Source organism: Chelonoidis abingdonii, chromosome 8 (genome assembly GCF_003597395.2).
Source record: "Chelonoidis abingdonii isolate Lonesome George chromosome 8, CheloAbing_2.0, whole genome shotgun sequence".
In the NCBI taxonomy this organism is placed as follows: domain Eukaryota; kingdom Metazoa; phylum Chordata; order Testudines; family Testudinidae; genus Chelonoidis; species Chelonoidis abingdonii.
In genome coordinates, this window is record NC_133776.1 from 43,707,438 (window position 1) to 43,731,429 (window position 23,992).

The 23,992-nt window shown below is 38.6% G+C and overlaps 1 protein-coding gene across 8 annotated transcripts in view; it reads left to right on the forward strand.

The window, feature by feature from the left end:
- Window positions 1-23,992, forward strand: part of PER2 (period circadian regulator 2) — a 98,719-nt gene that overhangs the window by 54,293 nt on the left and 20,434 nt on the right. For 7 of the 8 annotated variants that reach the window (XM_075068555.1, XM_075068561.1, XM_075068554.1 and 4 more), the window contains 10 exons: window positions 4,380-4,519; window positions 6,862-6,940; window positions 13,926-14,032; window positions 14,990-15,143; window positions 15,550-15,658; window positions 17,656-17,787; window positions 20,507-20,603; window positions 21,788-21,944; window positions 22,044-22,174; window positions 23,614-23,817. In XM_075068555.1, the coding sequence (XP_074924656.1) occupies window positions 4,380-4,519; window positions 6,862-6,940; window positions 13,926-14,032; window positions 14,990-15,143; window positions 15,550-15,658; window positions 17,656-17,787; window positions 20,507-20,603; window positions 21,788-21,944; window positions 22,044-22,174; window positions 23,614-23,817 (1,310 nt within the window). The remainder of the gene's footprint in view (window positions 1-4,379; window positions 4,520-6,861; window positions 6,941-13,925; window positions 14,033-14,989; window positions 15,144-15,549; window positions 15,659-17,655; window positions 17,788-20,506; window positions 20,604-21,787; window positions 21,945-22,043; window positions 22,175-23,613; window positions 23,818-23,992) is intronic. The other variant, XM_075068562.1, reaches the window with a different exon arrangement.

The window sequence follows — 23,992 nt, forward strand, 5'->3', positions numbered from 1 at the left end:
TCTTTTATTGAACAAGTGTTTGTCTCTCTCACCAACAGAAGTTGGTCCAATAAAAGATATTCCCTCACCCTCCTCATGTTTCAGTTATTAATCAGTTTGGAATTTGACCTTTGCACTTAGGTACAAGTCAACTGATCCTGTTAAGCTTTGGAGGAAGGGTTTCATCATTTTATTTAATTCAGTGGATACTTGTATATTCCACTCAGTCCATCTCTGTTCAGTCCTTCCTTTGATCATGATGAAGGGCATTGTGATTGTTACTTGTCTATATGGTATCTGAGGATCATCCCTGCACGAGAGAGTTTAGTCTTGTTGATAACAGGCCACAGGCAGATGAAATAGAAATGAAGTGGGTGTGAGATAAAAGGATAAGACATCAATATGCTAAACAGAGCTTAGAAGTCCCAACTCCTTGACAAATTGCTAGGTCTGCCACTCCCATGCAGAAGAAACACAGCGGTTCAGGACACTGCTGTTTCTTTTCAGGCTTTTCTCCTCAGTTTTTTTAAGTAGTGAGCTGCTTCCATTTTTTTCTACTTTCTCGGCACTCATGTAGAGGACAGTTCCCACCCCCCCTCCCCCAGGACTACTCTCTTTGCTACTCCCCTCATGCTTCCTACCTCCTTGCCCCTCTCTTACCTCCCCCCCCCCCTAAAAAAAAAAAAAAAATAACAGGCAAGGAAGCACAAAGCCAAACATCAAACGTATTTCATTTCTGCTGAATACCTGCAGCCTGTTGCAGAAGAAGAATTGTGCCAGCTGTGTGTCTGGCACAGGAAGACTTGTTCTGCCAGGGCAAGGAGCATTTGTGATGCAACATAGTATGGTCTCTGTCCAAATGAAAGCTGGCATCCAGGGCAGAAGCCTTATATGAGCTCTGATCTATTCAGTCTAGACCATAACTCCTTAAAACTCTTGATGTCTTCGGAAGAGACTGCAGCCAGTTAAAGGTGCCACGATTCCAGTAGTCTATTTGACTTCGTGAAATGGGTCCTTTTGTACCTGGGAAAAGAATTAAGCATTCTGCCATTACCTGTCCATGGGGAAAACAGTCCTCTGTCCAGTGCTGAAATTTCCAAAGGTCTTTAGGGGTGTTAGCAGCACAACTTCCATTGACACTTAGGAAAATTGTGTGGTCACATCCCCTAATCACCTTTGAAAATCTTCAACCCAGGCCTTTAAGAGGACTAGACTCCTTCCTTCAGACTGGGGTCCCCAGACATAGGACACTTTCTCTTTAAGAGCACAAAGTGAATGTTTCTTTCATGAACCAAAATGGAAAAGGAGCTGAGTAAAAGCCCCAGGAAACCAGCAAAAATCTAAGATATCTTAAACAGGTAAGTGTCACAAAAAGAAATTTAGGAGGCCTTATAGCTCCTTGTTTCCCAAGGACTGGAGAACTATTGCTGTTGGAGAGCGAAAAATTTGACTATGACTAACAGGAAAGGGCTTTTCTGGATCTCGACCTCTTTAGTTGAAACATTAGAGTTGTATGTTTCAGACTTTGCTTTCCTCAAGGAAATCCAGCATTGTGAATTTTATTCCAGCTCTTAAAGATAGTTTTCATGCAGGAGAAATAAAGTGAGATCCTCAGAATCCATTATACATTTTCTATAAGATGGCTTCTCACTCTAAGATCTAGTTATCAGAACATCGAAGTTTCAGATTTAGGAGGGGTTCTGAAGCTGAGCGTGTCATCTTCACTAATTTCAGACACTCATGTCAGTAGATCCTGGAAGGATTGACAAGCTGGCCAAACAACCTAAACACACCATTCCTCCTGTGGAAGCTAAGTCTTGTGCAATAGGAACTGTCTGGCCCTACCCTCCAAGGCCATTTCTCTCTGTAGAGTCCTGATTCCTGTATTGAAATATATTTCTGGTCAAAATCATTTTCATGGAAGAACCATGTAGTATTTATTAATCAACATAACATTGTTCTCAGGAATGTCTCTAGCATTCATTTTTTTGGAGTGAATTTCTTTATTATTAATTTTATTTATTATTTAAAATAAAAAAAACTCTTAGGATCTGTGATTCTCCTACTCATGTTGGAATTCAGTGCATCCATAAGAGAAATTATAGAACACGTGAGCTGTCAAGCGGCTGGTTGTTTTACATCAAAAGAACCAGATCCAAACCATCAGAAAAATCATATTGTATTTCCTTCTGTCTCACTGAGGAAAGTCTTCAGTCCTCCACTTCCAGATGTAGCAGATGCTGTATTACTGATCTGTACAAGGCATAAATTAAACCAGTTTTAGTAGGGATTCTCTTCCATTCCACCACATAAGTAGCAAGTCTTGAGCAGAGAGAGCCTCAATATCCCTTAGAAAGATGTACAGGAGAGAAATTCGGGCCTCCATTTCTACATTCACAGGGCAGTGCAATATTTATTTCCAGGCATCTCTGATGCATGCTTCAGCCACAGAGTTGGTCCCAAAGTAACTCACCTTGTTAGGTGGCAGGGCAGGGACTTATTCTTTTTGCAGCCTACATTTTTTTTCTTTCCCTCACTATTTCACTTTTCTCTGGTGATCAGTAATGCTGAGTGACTGGAAAATTTCTTAACTAATTCCTTGTCTCCAAAAGCCAACTCTGCTATTCTGTTCCACTCTAGTATATCTATAATTATTAATCTTCAAAACTGGACACTGTGGGATCCACTGCAAGGCTGGTGGTCAGATTTCTTTGTACCATAATTAACGTTAGCTTTAAGAACTGTTCTCTTGTAAGTTTATTATAACAGTGTAAGAATTCTTCTGGCAGTTGGATTGTTCACCACCACAAAAGTACACACCTGGTCTGCATAAAATGGAAGCAACCCTGTAGTGAGAATTAGTAGAGATGGTATTTAGGGAGGGGCTATTAAAAGATAAGAAGTTTTCCATTACTTAAATGTTTTCAAGCACAGAATATAATAAATTTGTATATTTTTATTTGCCTTAGAGGTTCTTTGAGCCTTTAGAGGGTTCCCTTTCTCTAGCTCGTCTCCTCAAGCATGAGGAATAGAAATTTGTTAACATTTATCATAGCAAGATAGTTCCATATGTCAACTAAAATATTCCCCAAAGAGCTCAGTCATTTTTGTCTCTGATAATACTTCAAAAGTACACAAATAAAACTTTTGTTATACTATAGCTATGAACTTTAGAAAAACTACTTTGAGTACTAGAGATTTTGTGGGGATTTTACTAAGTAAAGGTCATATGAGCATACAACCACTATGTAAATATAAAATTAATTCCTTTTTGAAGGAAAGACTAGGATTAAGGCAAGAGAAAGATTATTAAGTTATTAAAGAGTGACCTTGTTCAAAATGAATGGTGTTCACATGATTTAATGTGAACACCAAATATCAGAGAGGTAGCCATGTTAGTCTGTATTCACAAAAACGACAAAGAGTCTGGTGGCACTTTAAAGACAAACATATTTATTTGGGCATAAGCTTTCGTGGGTAAAAAACAAACAAACAAACCATTTCTTCAGATGCATAGAGTGAAAATTACAGGTGCAGGCATAAATATACTGACACGTGAAAAGAAAGGAGTTGCCTTACAAGTGGAGAACCAGTGTTAACAAGGCCAATTCAATCAAGGTGGATGTGGTCCACTCCCAATTATTGATGAGGAGGTGTCAATACCAGGAGAGGGAAAATTTGCTTTTGTAGTGAGTCAGACACTCCCAGTCCCTATTCAAGCCCAAATTAATGGTTTAAATTAGCAAATGAATTGTAGCTCTGCAGTTTCTCTTTGAAGTGTGTTTTTGAAGTTTTTTTTGGTTGAAGAATGGCTACTTTTCAATCTCCCGGGACATTCAATAACAGATTTAAGTGTTCCCCTACTGGCTTTTGTATGTTACCATTCCTGATGTCTGATTTGTGTCCATTTATTCTTTTACGTAGAGACTGTCAGGTTTGGCCAACGTACATGGCAGAGGGGCATTGCTGGCACATGATGGCGTATGTCACATTAGTAGATGTGCAGGTGAAGGAGCCCCTGATGGTGTGGTTGGGTCCTCTGACTGTGTCCTTATGCCCAAATAAATCTGTTAGTCTTTAAGGTGCCACCAGACTCCTCGTTGTTAATGTGAACACCATTACAAAAAGTAGAATGTTCAGGTTTTTATATAAGATGACAGAATAATTTACTCTCATTACAGTTAATGTTCAAAGGCCCCGGTCAGGATTGGGTCTCCCTCTAGGTACTCTCCAAGAAGACTATGGGATGGGATTTTTCTCAGCTCTTAAGGGAGTTGGATGCCCAGGTCTCTTAAGCACTTTTGAAAATTCTGTCCATGAGCTGTTGCACTGAAGACCTCACTGTAGACTAAATTCTGTGCAAAACAAATAATTATTTAGTCCTTTCTTTTCATTATTAGTGCAGGAAAAGAACATGAATATGTCTTCTACCACCCATTTCGTATGACTCCTTACCTTATCAAAATACAAGATACTGAGAATGCAGAAGATCAGCTTTGCTGTGTGTTGCTTGCAGAAAAGGTGCACTCTGGCTATGAAGGTAATAACACTAAGATGCAGTGATTTTTAGCTGTGAAAACCAAAAGATCTGCATTATTAAAATTAACATTCAGCTGCTTTATGAAATTGCATGTAATATAAGAAAAATGACTGTCTGGTAAGAACTGTCTTGAGCTAACTAGATCAGGGTTGCCCCACATCTCTCATGTTATAAACATGAGTATTTAAGGGAAAAGATATTCAAACCACAAACAGAAATCTTTCACAGCCCTTTTGAACACCAATATAGGGCATTCACAGCCAAGTCATGATTATTTTAAAAATATAACATATAAATATAAATGGAGCAGTTGAGGTATTTGCTGAAGCTCATTTGGAGTCCTTGGGTGGAATCCTGGCCCCACTGAAGTCAAATGGGAATCTTGCCATTGACTTCATTAGTGTCAGGATTTCATCCTTAATATGTATTCTCAATTGCCTGCAGTGGATTGGGATGGGGAGAGGAAGATGACATCAACATTGTTCTTAAAAAGGAACATAAACAGCAGAGAAAATAATTGCAAATTGGAATATCAGTTTTTCTAATTATGGTTAAGAGAAACACCTTTGCACGCATCTTGCATGAGAATGCTTATTCACACAGGGTGAGATTTGTCTCTTTACAGAGGGACCACAGAACCCTTTGTGCTATGGAATGCCTGTAAATGCGCAAGTGTGCTGGTGCCCAAATAAGGATTTACTTGTACATTGGGTATGTGTAATCATAAGGCAGGTGTGCACCTGACTTAAAATGTAGGCCTAAATCAGAGGTGGGCAAACTATGGCCTGCAGGTTACATCCAGCTCATGGGACCCTCCTGACCGGCCCCTAGCTCCTGGCCTGGAGGACAGGAGTCCTGGGGGGCAGTCAGGAAGGGGAAGGGGAGGTTGAATGGAGTGGCAGGGGGCTGTTAGACAGGGGCTCCAGGGGCGGTCAGGGAGAAGGGGTGGTTGGATCGGGCAGGGATCTGGGGGGGGAGTGTAGTCAGGAATGAGAGGAGGGGTTGGATGGGGCAGCAGGGGGCAGTCAGGGTGGTCAGGAGACAGGAAGGGATGGATGGGGCAGGGATCCCAGGTGGGGAGGGGATGGGAGAGTCAGGAATGAGAGGAGGGGTTGGATGGGGCAGCAGGGGGCAGTCGGGGTGGTCAGGGGACAGGGAGGGATGGATGGGGCAGAGGACAGGAGGGGTTGGATGGGGCAGGAGTCCTGGGGGGGCCATCAGGGGGTTAGAAGCAGGGAGAGTCGGATATGGGGCAGGGACCGGGCCACGCCTGGCTGTTTGGGGAGGCACTGCCTCCCCTAACCAGCCCTCCATACAATTTTGGAAACTCTATGTGGCCCTTAGCCCAAAAAGTTTGCCCACTCTGGCCTAGATGTTTTTTCTGAAATACTAGTATGGCAAAACATAAAATGAATCTTGATAGTGTTGCCATAACTTCAGTCACATACTTCTCATTTTAATCACAATGGTCTTAAAAGCAACATCAGAACTGTAATGTGTAACTGTTAAGCTTGAGTCAAGTCAGAAACCATCGTGAAATGAAAATAGTCGTCTTGGGTAGACATTTTCTATAGGCATGTTATGAATCTTATTCTGCTTGTAAGAGCCATTCTGCTTGAAACAAATCACACTAGCATCAAAGGTCAGATCCTGGTCCCTGCTGCATCTGATTGTACCAGCACGCCAACACAAACCAGCTGGTATAGTCAGATACTTGAAGATTTCCCAGTGTAGAAGAATCCCTGGGTGTGATGTAAAGTTAGAATATCTTGCTTTTTGCTCCCTCTTGTAGTCCCTAGTATATCAGGCTTTTTGGGTCCATTGCCAGAGTGCAGCTGCAGTCTGGCAGTTCCCAGATGCCACAGTGGTCCCTTCAGGTGATTGCAAGTGGGTGAAAATAATACTAGCTTTGAGGTTATCCTCACTTGTGTTGGGAGCCAAACTAGACCCAGGATCAGGCCGTGGCATATTAAAGCAGTGTACATCATCTTTGGTCTCGCTACCCTCTTGGGTCCTCTGTGAGGTGAAGCTCAGCCACACCGAAGGAGTGAACCCCAGATATCAAGAAACAAAACAATTTTGATTTTGTATCCAATACATTCGTCTTGGAGATAAAATATTACTATAAACTATAATATATAGGTGATCAGGACTGCACTCTGTTGTCATTAGGAGGGTACAAGTGGATGTGAGCAAATTAGTAACATTGAAAACTGCTGTCTGTTGGGTTAAAACTTATTCCATGTTGACAGAAGGATCCAGGTACTCTAAAACAATGTATGCATATGAAAAGTGCTGTCAAGCTATTTTCCCCTTTTTTTTTTCTCTCTCTCTCCTTGTAGCACCCAGAATTCCTCCTGACAAGAGAATTTTTACAACTACACACACACCAAGTTGTTTGTTCCAGGATATAGATGAAAGGTGAATAACTGAAACTACTATTTTTTTGGGACGGGCAGTTTTTATTTATATGTCCTCCACAAAATATCCAATAGTTACACAGCAGTTTTAGCACTTAACTAACTTCCACATTTTAGGAAACAAGCTGATATCTCTCATTACTGTCAAATATATTATGTATGTATGTATTTTGTGACATATACACACACACACACGTTCTATGTCTCTCTTGTTCTTAAAATAATGCATTTTAACCAAGAAAAATAAAAACAAAAAATCCCCAAACTTTAAGCAACCTGATTTCTATTATAATGTGAATTCACACTATGGATTTTGTTAATAGCTAATCTTTAAGTGATTTTCATTGCAGTTGAAAATGGAAAACATATTTGCCAGCTATTAGACTGCCTGCTAGTAATCAGTTTCTCTAATAATCTATGCTGACATGGGGTGACGCTGGATGTTGTCTCTGCAGAAGAGCGCTTTTAAAACTATAAAACATTACTTATTAAAATGTTCTCTAACTTTAATTCTTTGACTCAATTTAGTTAATAAGTAGCTGTATGTCACATGCATTCCCTGCTGGCATAGTTACACAGTGGACACGCACTATCCAATTAGATAGCAATGCATTCTCTTTTATAGTTTTACTGAGTCCTTGGAGACAAACGCTACAGAGGAATCAGATGATTTTTCCCTGTGTTGCAGCATTTGTTGCCATTTAAATTGAGATCTCTACAGTTGTGTTTCTGCTATGTCTGGTTCTGAAAAAACCAGAGCAGTATGGTCTGAGCAGTATGAAAAGTTGAACTGGTGAAATTTGAAGAATGTAGAATCTGCTTAGAGTAATTATCCACATTCCAGGGGTGAAGCCAAGTAAGGCATCAGGCCCCCAGATTGGAGGTTATGGCTTTATCTGAAAAATATATAGCACACATGAAACATTAGCAACTATGGTGGAGACTAAGTAAATCTCTTTAACTGGAGCGAGACTTGCATGTTATATGTACAATATAAACTAATAATGATATGTCCAATAACTAGGCGTAATCAATTTATTAATCAGATTATTAGAGTTTAATACAGAAAGGAAAAGAACATATATTACCAGCCCCTGTGGAAAACAGCAGTTGCAGTGATCAAACTGTCTCAAAATTCTATGCTTATCCCTATTGTATTTATACCTAACTGGGTGGCATTTCACAATTTTTCCCTTTATCACTTTACCTAGTACATCTTTCTTATGTATTTTCTTTGACATGTTTTTTACAGATAGCATTTTTACAGATTGCATCTGATTTATGTGGGGGCATATATGGCCATATTGAAACTTACATTATATCTTACATTTTAACCATTATACGGACCCCATACATTACACAGACTGGATGTGTGGATACAAGACTATATTTTTTTTTGAACGTTGCAGAGATAGTATTTCAGAAATTAACAAAATGTAAAGGTATCTCAGTTTTTGCTAGGCTTGCATTCTCCATCACAGATACAAAGCAGGAGTTTGTGCAAAGGTCACAGCATTTACCTATCACATAATTTAGAGAATTTAATGTGAATATAAAGGACTTCAAATATAATTAATATACTTTAGTTATTCACTATTTATTTATTTTTATTTTGGTTACGTAACACCTTTCCCTTTATACTTACAGTTGCTACAATAACCACTTCCCATATTTTAATAAATACCTTTTACTTATAAGAACTGATTTTTCCAGTACTATTGTGCAGACAAACCGGTAGTGCATAACAATGCAATTTACATTCCTGGTTAATAGCTCTGTTTCTGAGAGCTCAGATTTTAGGTAGCTCTGTTTGTAAGAGCTTAGATTTACTAAAATTTTGTCTTACATGGTAGCTGTCATTGCAACACCAGTGCTGTGGTTTCACAAGCTGTATTTATTCACTTTGTCTTTGACTGACTTAGCTGCAAAGTTATATTGATTCAGTTTAGTCAATAGTCTCATCTCAAAGCACTCTGGTTTTGAACTACTGCTGCAAATTATTTTGGGTTTGAACTTAGTTTGGTCAGCAGTGTTAAGTGCTGTCCACAGACTTTGTCACATTATGCTATAGTGTCTCTGACAAACACATAGATGAAAGAGTTGCTTATAAAAAGTCTGTTTTACAGAGGGGAGTCCTGACCTTTCTGCTGAGATGGTCTGTGGGAGAAAAATCTCTGTTGGACAAGATGATATACTTTTCTGGAGAAGCTACCTAATATAATTTTTTGGGATACAGCTTGAGGGTGTGGGAAGTAATAGGAGCCTGTATAAGAGAAAGACCTAAAAGTCGGGACGGTCCCTATAAAATCAGGACATCTGGTCACCCTATGTAGTATTCTGGTTTGTGGATCTTATAAAATATGAAGCAGACAAGCCTTAGCTACTTTGGGGGACTTCTATTTACATGTTATCACCACCTTTAAGGTGCAGAAGTGAGTCTAATTTGACTTTATGAGCAGGTACGTGCAGGAGAAAGGGGTTTTGTTACATAGTTTTTGATGTCAGTTGGCCCTTCTGTTTTCCTCAAATTCCTCCTCCACAGAGTGTACACATGTTTATTCCCATTTGGACTTCTTGGATTTTTTTGGCATGGTTGCCATTTTAACTGAAATCTGAGACACATCTGTGTGCTTGCCATTCCTAAATTTGCCAGCTCCCTGGTATCTGTGAGTATAGGTGCCGATTTCATGGGTGCTTCAGGGCTGGAGCACCTATGGAAAAAATTAGCGGGTCTTTAGCACCCACTGACAGCCAGCCTCCCCCCCCCCCCCCCGTGCCTCTCACCTGCTGGGAGGGAGGGAAAGGAGCAGGGATGGGGTACACTTAAGGGAGGGGGAGGGAAGAGGTGGGATGGAGTCTTGGTAGAAGGGGTAGCGTTGAGGTGGGGCCTGGGGCTGATTGAGGGTTAAGTACCCCCAGGGAAAATCAGAAACCAGAAACTGTGCCTGTGAGCCTAAGTCTGGGAAAAGAGCTGGACTCATGATGTTACCTCTTCAAGAAGAGCCTTTTCAAAAGTGCATTTCCAGTAGTTAAATTTAAAAGGAGTGGGAGTGACTACAGGAAGAAGATCTTCCTCTTATTTCCTTGGCTGTGGGTACAGCGCTCCCCCCTCCTTCCTGGCTGATGCGCTGAGGTCGTCACTCCTGTTTTAACCAATGGACATTTTTGAACTCTGGCTCTCTACATTGTAGAGCAGAGTAGGGCTGCTGCTGCTGCAGCACCACAAACTTAGTATGGTTTTAAGATTGTTAGAATAAGTTCCGCAGCCCACAGTTAATACATTTTTATTAATTTTAGTGGAACTGTATTACTTTTATGACCACTGGCATTTTCCAAACTGCAAGTGAGATGAAGGTTTAGGAGGACATGCATGTGTATGCAGTATATTTTCACAGTCTGTCAGGGGTTAAGTAGAATATGTAAAACAGTACCTCAACTTTAGAGCTTCAGTTTTTAAGAGTATAGAATTAAATATTTATAATAGAGATCCTGCTGTCAACTGAGAGTTGGTCATAATGTGACACTGAAACTATGAACAGGCTTGCACAAGGTAAATAAAGCTTACATGATGACCAGTCTTAATTATGCAATAGATCTGCATATTCAATATGTTGGGTAAAAAGTAGACAATTTCCTGTAATTAACTAGAAGTCTGGTGGCACCTTAAAGACTAACAGATTTATTTGGGCATAAGCTTTCGTGGGTAAAAAAAACCTCACTTCCTCAGCTGCATGGAGGATGCATTTTGTGGATACAGACTAACACGGCTACCCTGTGATACTGTAATTAACTGTCATTCCTACCATATGTCTGTTGTTAACAACTTCATGATGCTCAATAGCCGTGTTATCTTTAAATATGAACCTGAATACACTGACTAATATGTGCTTCTCTTGAGTCTAATAAAATTCCTGCATAAAATCTTCAACTCACAGTAAAGGTTGGTAGTGTATAATGAACGTCTCCTACCAGTTACATAAGTGTTACAATTTAGAGAGAGAGAGTGTGTGTGTGTGTGTCCATACATATTCTGTTTCCTTAATACTTCATACTTTCTATTAACAATATACACATTTGAATCAAAGTAATTTTTCGTAATAACCTTAGCTTCTAATAATCCATTCAATTTTTAGAAATGCTGTTAATCAGCTCATGGAGCAAATATTGTATATGGAAATAGATAATGATACTGAACTAACAGTTCTGGTAGGTAGAATGTACTTGACAATTATTTGTTAATGTGCATATTGAAATTCAGATTAAAAATTCATGCCTGATGACTTCTTGCTTAGTGGTAACTAAACGTGCATCTTCCTTCATAACTAAATTAGTGATAAGAGTTCAAGTTGCTAAAATTAGTAGGGCAGGTGGTGCACTCCAACATACCACCTAACATAGTGTTTGCTAGATTTTTTTTATTTGAAAGCTAGCTGAGTGTCTCTCCCCTCTGTCCTCCACCTGCCTATTTTCAGGAAAATGAAACCAGTTTCACCCTATCTCTTTCAACCTGGTCATGTGATATTGAAATCTACCCAAAAGGAGAAGTCATTGAGAGTAGATTGTATAGAGCTTCATAATACATTTCCTTTCCTTATGTGCCTGTAGTCTTGAAGTACTTTAAATATCCACAGTGTTAACTGTCATAATTAGGATGCTTATTTAAAATGAGCAGGCAGTTCACCTCCTGAGAGGTTATTATTTCAGGCTGTCTGCAGACTCAGGAAGACATTGCTTCATCAGTTATGCTCAGGTCATGTTTTTGTGTTTTCTTTGTGGCACAGCAGCTACAGACCTGTTCTTAAATGAATGCTGAGATTTGGGAATAGTTGAGGTCTGTCTGTATGCTCCATCCCCTACCCCAAGGAAGTGAACTTCATGCTTTTGGAAACTCTGACCGAACATGTCCTTATCGATAAACTAGGCAAATACAATTTAGATGGGGCTACTATAAGGTGGGTGCATAACTGGCTGGATACCCATACTCAGAGAGTAATTATGAATGGCTCCCAATCCTACTGGAAACATATAACAAGTGGGGTTCCGCAGGGGTCTGTTTTGGGAACGGCTCTGTTCAATATCTTCATCAACGACTTAGATGTTGGCATAGAAAGTATGCTTATTAAGTTTGCAGACGATACGAAACTGGGAGGGATTGCAACTGCTTTGGAGGACAGGGTCAAAATTCAAAATGATCTGGACAAATTGGAGAAATGGTCTGAGGTAAACCGGATGAAGTTCAATAAAGACAAATGCAAAGTGCTCCACTTAGGAAGGAACAATCAGTTTCACACATACAGAATGGGAAGAGACTGTCTAGGAAGGAGTATGGCAGAAAGAGATCTAGGGGTCATAGTGGACCACAAGCTAAATATGAGTCAACAGTGTGATACTGTTGCAAAAAAAGCAAACGTGATTCTGGGATGCATTAACAGGTGTGTTGTAAACAAGACACGAGAAGTCATTCTTCCGCTCTACTCTGCGCTGGTTAGGCCTCAACTGGAGTACTGTGTCCAGTTCTGGGCACCGCATTTCAAGAAAGATGTGGAGAAATTGGAGAGGGTCCAGAGAAGAGCAACAAGAATGATTAAAGGTCTTGAGAACATGACCTATGAAGGAAGGCTGAAAGAATTGGGTTTATTTAGTTTGGAAAAGAGAAGACTGAGAGGGGACATGATAGCAGTTTTCAGGTATCTAAAAGGGTGTCATCAGGAGGAGGGAGAAAACTTGTTCACCTTAGCCTCTAATGATAGAACAAGAAGCAATGGGCGTAAACTGCAGCAAGGGAGATTTAGGTTGGACATTAGGAAAAAGTTCCTAACTGTCAGGGTGGTTGGACACTGGAATAAATTGCCTAGGGAGGTTGTGGAATCTCCATCTCTGGAGATATTTAAGAGTAGGTTAGATAAATGTCTGTCGGGGATAGTCTAGACAGTATTTGGTCCTGCCATGAGGGCAGGGGACTGGACTCGATGACCTCTCGAGGTCCCTTCTAGTCCTTGAGTTTATGAGTCTATGTTGAAGGGAAGTTCTCTTGTGGACTGTCAGAAGTGCACTGCTAAAAGCAGTGCCTTTCCTGTAATGCCTCTAGGCTCCATGGGAGCAAGGATCATGCTTCCCTGGAGTTTATTCTCTGCTTGTCAGGCACTTTGTCTCTGACAAAAATACAGATATCTGAAATTCCAAATGTCAACTTTTGATGTCTACAAAGGTAGTTGTTTGTATCTTGCAAATAACTTCTAATCCATCAACTTCTTTGGCATAAGTAGGAATGGTGTGAGTAGTGCTAAGATGTTTTTCAAGGCACATATGGGAATTAGGCACCTAGTTGCCAGCTGTTCTTCGAAAATCTCCCTAATATGCATATTTTAACTAGTCTGTGAATGAGTTTTTGTTGCATTAACCTAAAGGCTTTCTTCATTGGAACAAAGTCATTGGTAAGTTACGGAGATCTAATAAAATTTTAGACTAGCTCCTAACGTTTTAAGTCTTCCTTAATTCCTTTTAAATACCTGAACTACTGGGCTGACTGTGTCAACTCTTCAGAAAATTAAATCTGAGAGGAAGAATGGATTTCTAGTTAAGGCACCAGACTTGGGTTCAGGAGATCAGTTCCTGGTTTTGCCACAGACATCTGGTATGACCTCTCTGTCTCAGCTCCAAATCTGTAGATTGAGGATACCTCCCTATTTCAGAGGGGTTTTGTGAGAATAAACTCCTTAATATCCATGAATGTTATGGAGGTGCTCAGGTACTCTGGTAACTGGTGCCATAAATAAGTGCTATAAAAATGAATGCAATCTTCGCCAAAGGGTTGTCGCATGTTACTATGGAACTGATACTAACGCTTCCCCAATTCAATTCCACATAGTTTTTTTAATTTAAAAAATAAAAAACTAAAGCTTAGAAAAGAGAGTTTTAAATGAAATATTTCAAAGTAAGATTTTGTGTGCATTTATTCCACTTGACTTTCTTTTCTTTTTTTTCAGAGCTGTACCTCTTTTGGGATACCTACCTCAGGACTTAATAGGAACCCCTGTTTTATCGCATCTTCACCCAAGTGACAGACCTCTAATGTTAGCAGTTCACAAAAAAAGTATGTTATCTTTTACGTTGACAAATAAGGTAGATTTTTCTAAGAACTTTACAAAATACAGGTTAGAATTCAGGGACCTTAAAACTTTCAAGGAACTAAAGGGGAGACAAGCTGGTAGGTTGTATAGAATTAGTCAATTTTCTGATTATTTGTTTTGAAAACAAAGAAAAACAAAACTATACGTTTTCATTTGGTTTACAACTGAACATTTAACACTAGTCAACAACAAAATGGGAGAATTATTACTCAAGTTCTTTTTCCTTAGGGTACAGTCTGACTGTTGGAGACAAAATGGCCATAATAAGTAAATATGTTAGCCATTTATCAGAAAGATAATTGTCTCAAGATCACACTCATATACGTAGTCATTTTTGAATGATCCTTTTTTCTTTGATTAATGAACTGACAGGAAAGAAAATATGAGCCTCTTGGTCAGTGTCAACTCTTTTGCATAAATTTTGAAAATGGAATAATTTTTCAGTAATTTTTTCTGGGGACATTTTTCTTGGTGGAGTTAGTGTTGCTGTGATGGCATCAAGTTTTAAAATCTTGTTTTTACATCTAAAATGCATTTATAAAAATATATATATTTAGGTCTTCTTACCTAGTGAAGAATTTTATGTTGGAGAACAAAATTCAGCATTGCAAATAGTCTGATTTCTTTTCATTAAAATGTGTTTGTAGATGTTGGTATGAGCAAAGATTATAATATTAATTTCTATAAATTTAAATATATACAGTGCAGGTCAGTTCCCTCTGGTGGCCAAACACTTGTAATTTCCCCTTTTTATGTGAAATTACCCAGATAAATTACTGGATAAACTTTGTCTGCCAATATATGTATACATATTCAAATTTTTTGTTGTGAAATTATTGTAAAAATTGAATAAAAGCATATTAAATATAATTTTCACGTGTGACTATAAAACTGACATTTTTCTAAAACTTGCATTATAGTACTTCAATATGGTGGACAGCCTTTTGACTATTCACCAATCAGGTTTTGCACTAGAAATGGGGAATACATAACTATGGACACCAGCTGGTCTAGTTTCATTAATCCTTGGAGCCGAAAAGTCTCGTTTATAATTGGAAGACACAAAGTTAGGACGTAAGTAGACAAGTTATTAGATTCTCATATTAATTATTGAGGGTAGGGGTTCAAGTTTGCAAAGCAACTCTTTTTAAATTAGTGTAAGAGAGCTGTACAAAAATGACAAACTCAGACTGCTTTCTTTTAATCTTGGTATTTGGGTTTTGTGATTATAAATGTATATTATAATACATTAAATGCTTTTAACAATAAATTTGTAAGTGCTGCAGGTTTTTCCAATATTGTCAAGAGTTACTTCAGAATGGAGAAGCCATGTTCAGAGTAAGGTTGCACATTTTATCAGATTGAAAGTTTTTTAGATGCAATAGAATAGGAACAAGAGCCTATTTAATATATATGAAAGATTAATTTAGGTTGTGTTTTACATGCATTTGGAATATTTTGGGTATGATAATTTTTACAGTGGTCCCTTAAATGAAGATGTATTTGCTGCTCCCAACTACACAGAAGATAAAATCCTTCATCCTAGCATTCAGGAAATCACAGAACAAATATACCGGCTGTTGTTACAGGTAGGGTCTGGGGTTTCATGTCGTGCTGGGGTCTTGTGTACTACATGGCCTCCATTGCTGCAGTACGTGAGAGTCTTATCTTTAATACGTTTGTCTTCATAATACCCCTTTGCGGTAGCAGTGTATTACCCCTATTTTACAGAAGTCATTTGTTTAATTATCTGATTCTCTATTGTGTAACACATTCCTTTACACAAATTTATAATAAAAAACTTACGGCCTTATGACCCCATCTGCATTTTACACCAGGTATCCCACAACCTACACCAACAAATATACCCAGCTTTTTACCGTCTCCATTCAATAGTTTAAATAACTTTTTACTTAAAAAATAAACTGTAATATTACCCCCCACCCCCCCTGCCCAAACACCATAGCAGAGGTAACAGGAATAAATTGCATTGCAGTCCATTCTCCCAATTCAGACAAAATTGCCTGTTCAGCATTGTAGCAGCGCGGTTCACCGCTCTTCTCAAAAACCAACCGGAGACCTCTCTGTACAAACACCAGTGCCCTTTTATTTTCAGTGTTTGTTCCCACCACCTTGTATATACAGTTTATTTCAGCCCAGGTAGCCCCTTGGGGGACAGCTAGCTTCTGCAGCTAGCTGGGAACTCCAGCCTAAGGCTCCTCCCTTTCTGCTTCCTTCCTGTGAGCTTTATACAGCCCCCTGGCCCATAAAACCCACAGGTGTTTCTTCTTTAGCCCGGCAATGAGCCACATCCTGCCAGCTCCAATCAATTCCCCTTAATGGGAGCTGGGGCTAACGGGGGCCTGGCCAGGTCTCCTGGCCAGCACTCTGTTACAAGCATCATAATGAAGAGATCAAAATACTTTTGGGTGGAAAATGATTATCTTCCTGCATGACAAATTAGGACAGAGGTCCCCAAACTGGAGTGCACTCCCTGTGGAGGGGGCATGGAGGAACGTTCGGGGGGCACAGCTGGGGACTGGGCCAGCTCCAATGGGGAGTCGGGAGGGAGCACCACCCAGCTTGGCTCCTGGCCCCCAGCCCTGTGCTCAGGGCCCCGGTTGCTGGCCCCAGCTCTGGGAGGGAGGGGGGAACACAGACGAGTAAGGAGGGGCACACAGTAAAAAGTTTGGGGATCACTGGATTAGGACTACATAAATTCATATACTCAACTAATACACTCCAAATCAACCAATGCCTGCAGTTCCCCAAGTATCCAACAGATGCTGGCACTATTCCATACATAAGACTGTCAATATATTACACAGAGGTAGACTTAAGGTTAATTATTGAATCTTAATGACAGTTTTCCAGACTGCAAGACACTGTTGTTTAAAATTACAATTTGCCTTTAATATCCCATGGTGGAGTGAGTTATAGCTTTATACTTAACTTTTTTTTCTGTCTGATGATGGTTAGGTTTGTAAACAGTTACATGTTTTTTCCAAGTCATAAAGTTGAATTCTTTATTTGTCTGAATATGTTGTCTCTTAAACTTTTTTATCTGGAATTTTAAGAGGCTACACAATAGTCCTACTCAGTCTAACAATAAAGACATTAATAGATATATTTTCTCTTTATCAAAAGTGATACAGGTATATTTGACCAGGTAGAAATACTGTCAGTGATGCATTCAAAATCATGTCGTCTTTTAACTTGCTATGATTTCTTTATTAGAAGTCACATATACTATCCATATTAAAATATATTTTAAGCTACCCTAACCCTGCAATGAACTTTGCTTTGTGCAGAGTCTTATTGACTCCTTTGGGGTTTCATGGCTTCACCGGATTGTGCCTATTGAGAGCTCATTGCTTGATTTGGGGCATGAGGGTGCAATCCTAGAAATAATTGCTCATATATGTACAGTATTGTACTTGCCTTGATATATAGGTATAGTCAAATGTATCCCTGTCTGGGATCTTAAGAAAGCATGCAACTATAGAATCTTGCTAATTTTTCTCATTCTGAATCATCAGTATGTGCTTAACTTTTGTTAAAGTTGATTGCTAATATTTTTTTGCAGCCTGTACACAACAGTGGATCTAGTGGCTATGGAAGCTTGGGGAGCAATGGATCACATGAGCATTTAATGAGTATAGCATCATCCAGTGACAGCAACGGGAACAACAATGAAGAGACGCTAAAGGACAAGCATGTAAGTTGTTTTTTTTTTTAATTTTATTTTTTAAATGAAGTCTTTGGTACAAAATTCTCTATAACTGAAAATGATTTTCACTGTTATTGTGGTTTCAAATTTTGGGCTGGGATTGAGGCTACTGCTGCATTGTGGCTCTGGCCAGGTCCTTCCAGCAGAAATGTTGGGGAGATGGTTGGTCCTGTTTGAGAAGAATTCCTATCCACGACTAAAAACGGTGGATTAGAGTGGGCCAATAGGGACCCTGGAAAAACCCAGACCCACTCCGCCCGCCCGGTGCTCCTGCCAGGGAGTGGGGGAAGGGGTGGGGAGGGCACTTTCTGGCAGGAGCACTAGGTGGGCAGGGGAAGCCCCCGTACCCTCACTCCATTTCCCCAGCAGGAGCTGGGAGGGGCCAAGGACCTGCTGGTGGAAGGGGTGGGGAGGGGCCCCTACTTGCTCTGCCCCAGGGCCCCACAAAATCTTAATCCACTTCTAAGCAGGGATATAGCTTTATTAGTTTGTGAAAACTTTTTTTTCTTTAATTTTGTAAGGGAAGACCTAGTTCGCTGGCTTACCTGTTTATGGATGGAAGAAATGAGGGGGAGGAAATCTTTGTATTTGTATTCTTCTTCCTGTGAGGGTTGTGAGACATTCTACAGAAGAGTAATGAACTTATATGATGTGTGATGGCAAGTATGAGACAGTTGCCTAGGAGTGGAGTAATTTGTCTCTTTGAATGTCTGTCCATATGGTTTCTGCTCACGTGCATGGGAAAAGATTCTTTTTGAATAGCAGTGTCCTTTGAGGCTGTGCCTGGGCCTTGACATTCTTGTTGGCAAAGGAACCTAAAGACTGAGACTGTCCCACCCCTAGTTAGAGCCTAGCACAGGGGCAGGCAACCTATGGCACTTGTGCCAAAGGCAGCACGCAAGCTGATTTTCAGTGTCACTCACGCTGCCCGGGTCCTGGCCGCTGGTCTGAGGGGCTCTGCATTTTAATTTAATTTTAAATGAAGCTTCTTAAATATTTTAAAAGCCTTATTTACTTTACATATAGCAATAGTTTAATTATATATTATAGACTTATAGAAAGAGACCTTCTAAAAATGTTAAAATGTATTCCTGGCATGCCAAACTTTAAATTAGAATGAATAAATGAAGACTTGGCACACCACTTCTGAAAGGTTGCTGACCCCTGGCCTAGAAAATAGTTGATTTTTTAGTTCAGGGGTTGAATCAAAAAAAGTATGAAAACAACTGATTTCAGTTCAAACTAAAGCTGGATTTTTGTTTTGGCTTGACTGCAGCATTTTAGTTCAATCTGAAATGAATATTTTTATTTATTATTTATTTTGGTTTTTCATTTTTGGTTGTTTTTGTATACTTTTACCTATGGATCCTTTTATTAGCTAAATTTCATAGTGAACTGATTTTTTGAAATGACAAGTTGAAATGTGTTGTTTTGACCTTTTTGTACTCTCTTCCATTTTTGTTTTGAAACTATTCACTGGATTGGACCTGAATTCACTAATAGTTTTGATGCCCTCCAAAAGAGGAATGGTCCCAAGCCTTTTGCTGGCCAGGGCAGACCATGTTTTTGGTGCCCACCTGGAGAAATAGAGCCAAAAAACCCACTGCTCTGACTGGTACAGAGCCCTCTGGAAGACGGTGCCCAGGATGACTGCTCTGGTTGCCTGGACCTAGAAGCATATATATATATATATATTTCTTTTTTTTTTTTTTGGCCAATTTACCATTCACTGGAAAATTTCGCCCAGCTCTAGTATTTGTGTCCTTAGCGTTGGACTGGCATTCAAATCTGGACTGCAGAAGTTTGCAGATTCTTCTGAGAAATATTTTTTTTTAATTATTTAATATAGCTTCTTACTGATCCTGCTGTCGTGTTACAACTCCTGTGGGCTTTCGAGTATGTCATTGTCTTTGTTTTCTGCTGATCAGCACAAACTTTTTCCTGCACATAATATATCTTAGCATTCACTAAAACCTTTAAAGACTTTTTACCTTCCCTATCTTGATTTTAACAATTTTTTTTCTAAACATGAGCATTAGAAATACAGCTTTTTTTTAAACTATTCTAGCAAGTCCAGAGGCAGGGTCAGAATGATGATACATTTTGTGGGGATAGACTAAGAATTTTTAATTAATGGTGTTTAAAAAGGTAGGCAGATCTCTTTTGAAATGCTATACTAAAGATTATTAATTTTTTTTTTCAGAGACCAGGACTGAGTCTGTTCTGTAGAATATTCTTTTTCTAATCTTCCTCTGCAAGCTCAGTTGCTAGTTGTAAATAAATGGCCCAATATTTTGCGAAAAAGTGTTTTGTTCTTGGTAGTTTGTGCTCCCCTAGCTAACACTGGAAGAATTAAATGCAGTCTAAGATGCGACTATGTCAGCTATAGTGTGTAGTAAAATTATGTAAGGCTTTGCTTTGCTTTCTCAATCCAGAAAAAAAAATGGTGTTCACCAATCCTTTCAGTATATGTACACAGCCTTTGGAAATGACCTTCTCAGCTCAGGTCAACAGGCTTCGGTTTGTGAGGCTCACACTAGCACTCTAAAAATAGCTGTGTGGACAGCAAAGCTCTTTGAAGTTGCGTCTAAGGTTGGAGCTTGGGCTCTGAAGCCTAGGAAGTTCATTAAGGACCCAATATGTATGAGTAAGCCAAAATTTTCTAGTGACTATTTTTTCTCTTCACACACCCCTTGACACTTTTCAGGTGACATGTCAAGATGCGCATATGGCCAGAAATGAAGGACAACATGTTTTCACTGACAGAAGAGTGAAGCTGGAACATAAGAAAAAGTCTTTTGGAGGTAAAGCAGCAAGAGCTTGCATTTTTTTCTGTAAAACACCAGAAGTTCAGATTTTTGTTCAAGTCAGCTGTGTTAAAGTAACTAAATCCAATTTCCAGGCAAAATATGACTGTCAGACTGTACTACTAACTGGGAAACAGAACTTTACTTTTATTTAGTACTTTTTTGTGTTTATGGATGTGAGTTCAATGTCTGAGAATTGTATCAAATATCTTTTTGGAATTTTCCAGTTAATTGAATATTTTTGTGATGGACAACTTTCAAAGACTTAATAGCTAAGCATGTTCTAAGATAACTATTTGGATTATACTATGTTATAAGTAATTTAATTATTATTCTCTGTCTCTCTTCTTGCATATTTATTCTGTTTCTGGAAGTAGTAAATTCCTTCAGGGAGGGATTTTATTTTGTATTGCAACATTGTTGGTACATAATATACGTGCAGTTGTAAGAAGATGTATAATGAGAGCTTTCCTAGATCCTGTCTTCATTGCACACTGTTCTCTTCAGCCTTACTGGGGTGTATTCCACCAAACCATCAGATAATTGCATTTTTTTAGTGGGTATTAGGTCATGTCAGCATAGATATTGTAACAAATGCCTCAGCCCAACAACTGTGGTGTGACTCAGAGAAAATATCATGAGGCACATGAATTGAGCTCACGGTTTTTAAAGTTAAAAGCTAAATTTAGGAAGGGACAAAATGTTACAAAAGCAAATAAAATATTTTCTTTCTATTTGTAACTCCAAAAATCATAGATACTTTCAACTTGTTGTCACTCATAAGATTTAAAATTTGGACATACAGAGAGTTTGGCTATTCCCTTGGTTCCTTAATACTTTACATCCACCCTAGTAGTCCTCCGAGCTTCATAAATTCTGTTTTGAGTATACTCACTGAAAATAAGTAAGTACTGAATACATCGTAATACAAATTAAATTTCACGTTAAAACTATGAGGACTATTGGTTTTCCACTAATTGTGAAAACATTTATGCAATACTTCTGTTACATTTGACTGGCACAAACATTTTATTGCAACATTTACTGGTTTTACTATATTTTAATGAAGTATAACTTCTGAGTCATTCAGAAGAAGGACATAAATTAGGGTTTAATTTACATCTGCTTTATTTTAAGAGTTATGAAGGGTTAACTTGTAATGAGCATGAATCTTTATACAGAAAAAACAAATTTTTCAAGTGTTCGGATGGAAGATATAGCTGAAAAGGATACTGTAGCCATTGCTGCTCATAAGAATGTGGTTACAGAGGAACTGACTTGGAAGGAACAGCCTGTGTATTCCTATCAACAGATTAGTTGTTTAGACAGTGTCATCAGGTAGGCTTCCATCCAATGTGTATTATTGGTGTGTAAAATGTTTTTAACTCCTAAGTTTGCAACATTTTTATTTAACTTTGTTAAACACTTACTATATAGATACTTGGAGAGTTGCAGCATACCTGGCACAGTAAAGAGAAAATGCGAACCTTCGTCAAACAATGCTGCTTCACTGAGTTCTGATGATCGCAAGCAAAAAACAGCTGATAATGCCATAAAGCCATCAGGAGGTATTAATTAACGTAATTTTAATTAGGATTTAGCAAAAACATCAGTTCTGTGCAGAACATTCTCAAGTATGGATTTTTTTAGGTGGAGAGGGAGAGAATGCCCATGTTCGATTTTGACAGTCTCATGTCTAGCAAGACAATGTGGCTGTGAAATCAAAATTCTAAATAACTTTAGTTTAGGGTAACTTCTGCACTGTCAAAGACAATTGATGAAATGTCTTCTTACAATTTCATTATCTGTGTACACTGAACAAATCACATTAATGTTAGGTTTTTAAAAAGCTATATAAAATTATGAAAATTCATGAATGTTTGCAGCTTTTGTAGTTTGGTAATTTATTTGTGGTTAAGATTCCCTTAATTTGGAGTTTCTGAAGGCGTTGGCAGTTAATCACAATAGAAATAACTATATAATCTTATTTTGGTTTTGGTGTTGGAACAGCAGTGTTTGTTATGGTAATCACACAAGTGTATTAAGCATATTAATATACATATATAACTTTCCTGGGGGTCAAAGCTAAAGCAAATCAATTAAGAGGCAAGCATTGGATATGACTAGTTATAAATACCTATACAATTTTAAAGTAACCAAAGATATGTTGTACTTTTAAAAAGAGAATTCTTGATGGCTATCACATCTCCAATAATAATAATAATAATAATAATTAGAGATATACCTATCTCCTTGAACTGGAAGGGACCTTGAAAGCTCATTGAGTCCAGCCCCCTGCCTTCACTGGCAGGACCAAGTACTGATTTTTGCTCCAGATCCCTAAGTGGCCCCAAGGATTGAGCTCACAACCCTGAATTTAGCAGGCCAATGCTCAAACCACTGAGCTATCCTTCCCCCTGTATCTGTTGTTGGAAAAGGGATGGAGAAAGTAGAAAGGGAGGCAGAAGGAATATATAAATGGGCGTGGCAGAATTTTATTTTTATTTTTTATAATTTTGACAGCTAAGATTGTTTTTAAGCATTTGTTTTGTTTTTTATCTTTTTAAATGTTCATAATGGTTGGAAGTTATGGGGAGGGTCAGACAATTATTTAATGACAGTAGACATTGAGATTCAAAAAGCTAAAGCTTTATAACTGTTAAAACACAAATTGTCAACATCACATGTCAGAATAGATCCTTAAATCAAACACTTAAGTTCTCAAGAAGCATTCTTCTTACTTTGCCTATCTGTAAATTTCAGCTGTTATCGATGGAAATACGTGTGTGTGTGTAATAGTATGTTGTCTTGGAAGTTGGGGTAATATCTGATATAAACATGTTAGCCCTTGCTGAACTATTGGGAATGAACAGAATCAGAATAACTTTGCTTTCTTCTCAAAAGCAATTCAGTCTCTGGCATTCTATGACTCAGGTGATTGATTTTTTTTTTCATTAGCTTATTTCATGTTTCATCTAATGACGTTTTAACTTTTTCTCTTCTGAAGAAGAAAGAGTGCTGTTGAAAACTCATATAGACCCTGCTGTGTTGAAGACATCTGATAAATCAAATGGTCCTCCGGTAGTTGGTGCTCACTTAACCTCTTTGGCTTTACCTGGGAAACCAGAAAGTGTTGTATCCTTCACCAGTCAGTGCAGCTACAGTAGCACCATAGTTCATGTTGGGGACAAAAAACCACAACCTGAATTAGGTACAGTACTTATTATTGAGATGAATAGCTTAATTTAAGACATTTTACCACTGTAATCAGCTATTCCATTATCAACCAATGGGATGATGTACGCTTTTTTGTTGCTATAGAATACTTATGGACAGACATTTTAGAGTTACAGTGCTTTTATCATAAAGTCTAAATTTTAAAATTA